This window comes from Mus pahari, chromosome 14 (assembly GCF_900095145.1).
Source record: "Mus pahari chromosome 14, PAHARI_EIJ_v1.1, whole genome shotgun sequence".
Lineage (NCBI taxonomy): Eukaryota > Metazoa > Chordata > Mammalia > Rodentia > Muridae > Mus > Mus pahari.
Window position 1 is genome coordinate 15012338 of NC_034603.1, and position 7737 is coordinate 15020074.

Here is a 7737-nt window from a genome sequence, read left to right on the forward strand (position 1 = left end):
TTTCCAGAATAGTGGTTTGCAAAATACAAAATCAACCAAATAGAAACAAACAAACAAACAAACAAACTATACAAAGAATCAACAAAACCAGGAGCTGGTTCTTTGAGAAAATCAACAAGATAGATAAACCCTTAGCCAGACTAACCAGGGGGCACAGAGACAGTATCCTAATTACTAAAATCAGTAATGAAAAGGGAGACACAACATCGAAATATATCTTAAAATAATTATTCTGTTTGTTGAATATTAACAGTTGAAAATATTAAAAATTTGTTCCACAATCATAGAAATATTATTGGTAATCTTTCTCACTGTGCTTGAAATTAGCATTTTCTTAATGTTTAACTTCAAAGAGATTTTGTTATTTTGAAATTTTTAAAATATACCTACTGATAAAATTAAAAAAAAAAAAAAAGAACTCCTGGTTTCTAAATGTATTCACCTTCCTGGAGTGTAGCTTATTTTTCTGTAAATGGAGAGGGTTGGTCCAGGTGTCAAAGTCCCTTCACTCCCAGCCATCTCAAAAGCCAGTGTTGTCCCCAGGCCTAGAGTCACACCTCAAGTGAGGATTTTCACACAGCTTGGAAGAAAGCCCAAGGCACACTAGCGATGGGCCCAGTTACTTGGGCTCTTCTGTAGTCTGCTTATAGGAGTGAGCAGATGCTATCGAGTGGGTGGATTGAAGAACTGGAGAGACTCAGTTTTCAACAACTCAAGTGAAGGTGTGGCCAGGAGATAAGGATGGAATTCTGGGAGAGCTGAGTCTTTATCCGTCCGCAGCAGAGGGTTAGAAGGAGACACTAACAAGAAGCTGTGGCTCTCTCCTAACTGGTAAGTTCCGTCTTCTGCAGGCTGGTGCTGGAGAGAAGCAATGAGGGAAGTGCTCCCTGGAGGTTCTGTGCCCTGTGGCTTTGCATTTAGGATGATGTGGGATTCTATGGGGGCACTGGGACAACGATGAGTCTCTAGACATGAGGACAACTTAATATCTCACAGAGCTCTTTGGAGGTGAGGGCACAGGTACAATTGCAGTCTTATTGAGTTTTGTGGTTTGCAGATTAAATAATATTTGTAAGAAATGATTTGTATGGAGTGTAAAGTGGAACGGTAGGATAGCTTTGGGATGGATGGTTCAGTGATAATGAGTCTAGAAGGTGGCAGTATATGTTAAGCAGTGACAGCCTGTGTGCCTGCCCCATCCTCAGTAGAACCCAGAAGGGACAGAATGGTTGGTGCTATGTGTTATCAAGTAGTTTTTTATTTTGTTTTTGTTAGTTTGGTTGGCTTTTTGTTTGCTTGTTTTTGTTTTGAGACAGGGTTTCTGTGTGTAACAGAGCACTGGCTGTCCTGGACTTGCTTTGTAGACAAGCTGGCTTTGAACTCACAGAGATCTGCCTGCCTCTGCCTCCCAACTGGTAGGATTAAAGATGTGTGCCACCATGCCTAGCCTAGAGTGCCAAGTAGTTTTATCTAAAGCTGATATTTATGTGGGCTTTAGATTTCTAAAATTCGTCTGTTAATTAAGAAACAATTTCTAAACTTTCTCAAGCAAAAAAATTCTCAGTGTTGGATCAATGCTTTGCAGCACTAAGGGTTCTGATCTCTTCCAGGCACAGAGGCTGTTAGTGTGAGTAGTGTGGAGTACCAGGCCTGATGCTGAGCTCCTCAAAAGCATCCTCGTGACACCAGACAAGGGCTTACCCCTTCCTCTCTGAGCTGGAGTCATGGAACCTTCTGATCAGAAAGTTCTAGGCAGGCTTACTTGTACTTTATGCTTTAGCAATCGAGAAGCTAAAGTCATAATCTAAAGAGACGTGTAAGATTCTCCACAGATTTAAAAGCGGCCGGCCTAGGACGCGCTCTCTGAGGAATAGGTGTCTGTTAGTAAATAGCTCAGAGTCTCCTTCACAGCTGTCTCAAAAAACTGAGCAAACATTAGTGCTATTTTACTGAGGAGGAAATCCAGGTATGGGGGGGGGGTCCCTGGAAATGGAAGGTCTGCACCCAGTGTGTCTAGGTGTCTTTAGACATCCCTCTGGATGACGTGGCCCTACTAACTGTGTGTGTCAGCAGGAGTGACACTTCACATCCTCACTCAGTCCATCTTGCCAGTGATGAACTTAGATGAGGCTTAGCAGCGAACCCTTGTGGCCACTGAGCAGAAAGAGTTCTGTGTCCACCGGAGGGCAAGCGCATCTTTGTCATCAGAAGGCTGGGCCTTCCTTAGGGTTCTACCACGAGAGCATACTCCAATGCCTGCCTTCAGTTTTCTCTCTATTTGCTGCTTTATTTGTGCTAAGACCAGGAGCAACATTAGTGGTTATATGTGGGACTGACAAAGGATGGGGAAAGAAAAGGTTGTTTTGGAGGACAGCTTTCCATGTCAATGGCAAACGGCCCTCTATCACTGGGACATTACAGAGTCCTGGAAGAAAGAAACCTTTGAATGTGGGTTTTCTTGGCCCAATAGAACAGGCCGGTGTGGTTCCCATCATTAGGGAATCAAAGGTAAGTTGCCTTCTGAAAATTAAGACAGGACCACGTGCTGAGTGTCGACAAGAGTATTATCTCATTTTCCTCCAGGTCAACGCCATGGTGCTCCCTCAAGTCTTCATTTCGGCATTCCTACTCCTTCTCCCAGGTAAGCGAGGGGGTGAACTGGAGCTGCCATGGAGGTTGCATGTGATGTAGACATGATGCACTCCTCAGGAGATGTTGACTGTGAGTTGCATAGAGAGATGAGAACCAGGACCAAACGGGAGCTCTGAAGAAATGAGTTGCTTGTATGTATTTCAAAACCGATGGCCCAAATGTAAAACCACGAGAGTATGTGAGGGGCGAGCCCATGAACATTCGTGTGATAGACTAGTAAGGCACTAACTAGTACCTGCGTGTGCTTGTGATAGAAGAGTAAGGGGTGAGTATGTGTAAGACTATCGGATGAAGACGTTTCTTATCACATGTTTCTATAATCTTATTATAATACAATGTATTTTATCTGTGGTTCTGAAAAGGTATTAGGTATCCATCAAATATTGTGTGTCCCAGTATGAAATACACACTCATACAGTGAGGACTGGGCTTCCTCAGGTCATGTACAGACTCACAGTTTAGGTCTGAGTATCGGTGACTAACTAGTGAAACTCACAGTGCCTTGTTTTGTGTTCTACCAAGACAGTAGAGGTTTTCTTCTACCATCCAAGAAGATTCATATTTAAATTTTTGTTTTAGTTTTAGAAGTTGCATGATTTAGTTCTGGACTGAATAGTCTGATTCTATGACCTTCCAGTGACCTTCTTCTGTAACTGGCTCTTAACCTTTCTGGACTGTTATCCACTTACAAGAAGGGATCCATGTTTGGAGTTTTCTTTTTTGAGGACTGATCCTAAAACTTCACTCCTCCCAATGGTGTTATAAAACCTTTTCTGAAAACTGACATTGAAGTTACTAACCTTCTGCTTTGAAGCCACAGTGCTGTAAATGAAAACCTTGCCCTTTACATCAAGAGGTGGGTAAAGAGTTAGTGACTAGCATCAAAGGGAGGGACTGGGTGATTTGGGACAGAGTCTCCTGAATTCCCGAGGTTGGTCTTGAATTCACTTGTTTCCCAAGGCTGGCTTTGAACCTTTAACTTTTCTGCCTTTACCTCCCATGTTTTAGGTTTTCGAGTACCCATCAACATGCACAGCCTCTATGACAGCAGGTTTTACATTTTAAAAACTTAAACTTGACGTTCAATTTGCATTTCCCTGTCCCCATTAGCTAAGAGCAGAGCTAGTCTAGCCCAGGAAAGAGCTCACCAGTTGGTAATCTAAGATCAAATGGTCAGACATGAGCACATATACAGAAATACAGTAACATAATACAGATGGAGTGGGTTGGATTTATGTATTTCAGGATACATACGTATATACATACACAAATATTTAGCACCCATGAATGAATAAAAGAGGCCATGCATTTGAAAGAGAGCAAAGAGGGCTGACTGCATGTGAGTGTTTCCAGGGAGGATAGGAAAGGGGGACACATAATCTGACCTAACAGAGTAGAATAAATAACTTTAAAAAGTTAAATTAGACCTGTCTTAGTGGTGCATGCTTGTAACTCCATCTCTCAGGCATCTGAGGCAGGAGGATAGTAGCTGTAGGAGAGCTAGAGCAAGACTCTGAGTGAAATGAAACCTCAGGAAACTGTTGAGAGCCTGTTCTATTTCCCTTTCTTCACTGCAGCTGCTTCAGGAGCGTTCCTGGAAGTCTATGGAATGGGAGGTGACCCTGTGACGCTGCCATGCTCTTATCCTGAATCTCGTATACTCTCATTCGTGTGCTGGGGCCGAGGCGAATGCGCTTCTGATACATGTGGACAAACATTGGTCTGGACTGATGGAAACCGAGTCAACTATCGGACAAGCAACCGCTACCAGATAAACTCGCAGCTTCTTCAAGGAAATGCGTCCTTGACAATCGAGTATGCCTATGAGAGCGACAGCGGTCTCTACTGCTGTCGAGTGGAAATGAAGGGATGGGATGGCGTGCAGACGCTGACCACCTCACTGCAGGTCCAACCAGGTGAACTCGCCTTCTTTCTTTGCTTATTTCTTGCAGGGGAACAGAGTCGTCTGATTGCTATTAATTTGTTCTTTTCCCATAACAAGGAAACAAAGGTCCTTATAAATACACTTGTGGTTAAACATTTGCTACTTACTATTTTTAATGTCATAATCTCATGTAGCTCAGGCTGTCCTCTGATGCTATGTCCTCCTGGTTACCTTATTCTTAGCAACCAGGTCGACATTTTCTCAGGGATTAAGCACATTGAGCTTCCTCTTCCACTGTCCCAGGACCCCCATCAGCTTCCCATCCTCCCTGGAGATAAAATGCTCCAGAGCAAGGAAGAAAAGCTCATTCTAGCAGACTGAAGCCACTGCTTGTTAACTGCCTGGTGTTTACTCTCTCTCGCCTACACACTGTGTATTCATATATATATATATATATATATATATATATATATATATATATATATATAGCTACCAGGAAGTTACAGATAAGTTTTGGTGTTTTATTTTCCTGGTCATGTGGTGGGTTGTTTTTGATATCTGAGTTTATTTGTTTTGCAGAATAGTCAGGCTGGGAATAGTCAGCTCTTTATGGTGAAGGCCCACTGCCCAGTACAAATCAATTCAATGCCTCGCAGCCTGAAGCTCTTACCCAATATGCACTGCTTCAGAATTGGAGATCTTTTGGGCACTGACTTGATACATCTGAACAATTCATTTACAGAATTTTCATTTACACAATCACCAAGAGCTTGTAAGCGTTCCAGTGTTGACCTATGTAGGTATATGAACGTGTTACACAAATTGGTATTTAAACTCAAGCTCCATTTATAAGATATTATCTATATGCAAATAGTTCAAAATTTTCAGAAATACCCAAATTCTGAAACTCTTAGATAAGAGATATTCACTTTGTTTCTCTTAAATAGAAAGAAAACATAGACGACTGTGTCCACTCTCTACCCATACGTGCAAGCCTTTGTATTGGGCCTTGTATAGGATCTCTTATAAAGCAACTAGCCTAGTTAGCCTTCTGCTAAGATGTAGGTCGGTACTGTGTGTCCTCTCAGGACTGACTGAAATGTGCATGCTGGACCTGGAAATTGTGGATGATGTCAGTCACCACTGAAGTGAGTCCCAGCCCCCATACCTTTTCTATATCACAGATGCTTAGAGACATCTGGGAATCTGACACCTGTCATTCATAAAGCGTTTCCATAGGAACCTGGGCTCTGTTCTCATCTTCATGTTGCCAGCGCAGCAGCCTCCTGTGGGTGAGCCTGTCTCTACTGCCCTGCCCTGCACATCCTAGTTGGTTGGTCAATGACAGAGATCAGAAGTTCCAGAGAGGACCCTCTCTCTGCCTGGGGACAGCCTCTCACTGCTGTGCTACAGCAGAAGCCCTTGTCCCTTCTTGCCTGATTGATCCTTCTTTTCACCTTGATTTCTAAACTCACAAATTCTAAAAAGCAGCAGAAGCGTTGTTACTGTTTTGTTTTGTTTTGTTTTGTTTGCCAGAGCAATCTGATGGGAGGTATTGATTTCCTCTCCTCCCATTGACCTGTGGGTTTATTAACCAGGTGGATTCTGGAGAACCGGGCTGCAACCCACGTTTGCAGAGGGCTCTAGGTTATAGCTGGGATTTTGGAGAATAGGGATGTGTGAGAACAACTGCTTCATTCCAGGTCGCGTCCTACATTATAGAATTGGGAGGATCGCCCAGGACTGGCAGAAGTTTTCGGTGCTTGACTTCTGCCTGCTTCAGGGGATGGGCTCATTAGAGGCTGAGCTTGAAGAACATAATAGATAAGTTACTAACTTCATTGAAAAAGTGATTTAGGAAAGAAGTGACAGTTTATGTGTCCATATGATTAACTAGAGGTTTTGAATGGTCACTCTGTAGCTCTTGCTTGTGTGGAATTCAGTATGTTTGACCTCAATGTCTCTGTCATAAGAGCAGATAATATAGGTGTCCTCTGTTCCATCCTAGGACAACGGGCCATTTTCTTTCACCATGCCATATGCTTCCTTTGCCTGATAGTTATGTGTTGACTTGATACAAACCAAAGTCATTTACAGGAGGGTATCTCAATTAAAAAAATGCCTCCATAAGATCGGGCTATAGGCAAGCCTTTAAGGCATTTTCTTAACTAGTGATTGATGGGGGAGAGCCCAGCCTATCATGAGTGGTACCACCCCTAAGATGGTGGTCCTAGGTTCCATAAGAGAGCAGACTGAGCAAACCATGATGAGCAAGCCAATAAGCAGCACCCCTCCATGGCTGGCTTCAACATCAGCTCCTGCCTCAGGTCTCTGCCTGCCGTAGTTAGGGTTTTACCGCTATAAACAGACACCATATCCAAGGCAATTGTTATAAGGATATCATTTAATTGGGGCTGGCTTACAGGTTCAGAGATTCAATCCATTATCATCAAGGCAGGGATATGGCAGTATCCAGGAAGGCCTGGTGCAGAAGGAACTGAGAGTTCTACATCTTCATTGAAGACTGCTAGCAGAATATTGGCTTCTACACTGCTAGGATGAGGGTCTTAAAGCCCACACTCACAGTGGCACACTTCCCTCAATAAGGCCACACCTACTCCAACAGGGTCACTCCTTCTAAAATGCTATTCCCTGGGCTGAGCATATACAAACCATCATTCTGCCCTGCTTGAGTTTTTGTCCTGACTTCCTTTGATGATGAACAGAGATATGGATGCATAAGCTGAATAAACCCATTCCTCTAGAGTTTCTTTGGTTGTGGTGTTTCATCACAGCACTAGAACCCCTAGACACTTCTCTCTGTGGCCCATTGATTACTCCTGTCTTTCTATCCCAGGTGATCTTGGCTAAGAGTTGTGTGACTTGTAGAACTGTCCACTGTCTCTGAATCTGTTTCATTATTCGTTCAATGGATAAAATACCTAAAAATTTTTAAATGTGAAAATCACTTTATTGTAATCAATTCTATAGAATAATATGGCCTATGAAATGTCATGAGGGGCTTGGATCATATTCGCAAAGGGGACAAGTGATATATGTGATGACAGCTCTCACTACTACAGTGCTTGAGCTCTGGAGGAAGGGCACAGGTAGCTGCTATGACTTGGAAACATCTGCATTCATGTGAGTCTTCTACAAACCACACACACACACACACACACACACACACACACACACAC

General features: G+C 43.0%; 1 protein-coding gene across 1 annotated transcript in view; it reads left to right on the forward strand.

Annotated features, from left to right (window-relative positions):
* Window positions 1–786: 786 nt before the first annotated feature.
* The window catches only part of LOC110331171 (hepatitis A virus cellular receptor 1 homolog), a 13805-nt gene continuing 6854 nt past the window's right edge, over window positions 787–7737 (forward strand). Inside the window, exons 1-3 of the mRNA XM_021211569.2 lie at window positions 787–831; window positions 2584–2641; window positions 4230–4568. Coding sequence (XP_021067228.1) covers window positions 2593–2641; window positions 4230–4568 — 388 coding nt within the window. The 5' untranslated portion in view covers window positions 787–831; window positions 2584–2592. The remainder of the gene's footprint in view (window positions 832–2583; window positions 2642–4229; window positions 4569–7737) is intronic.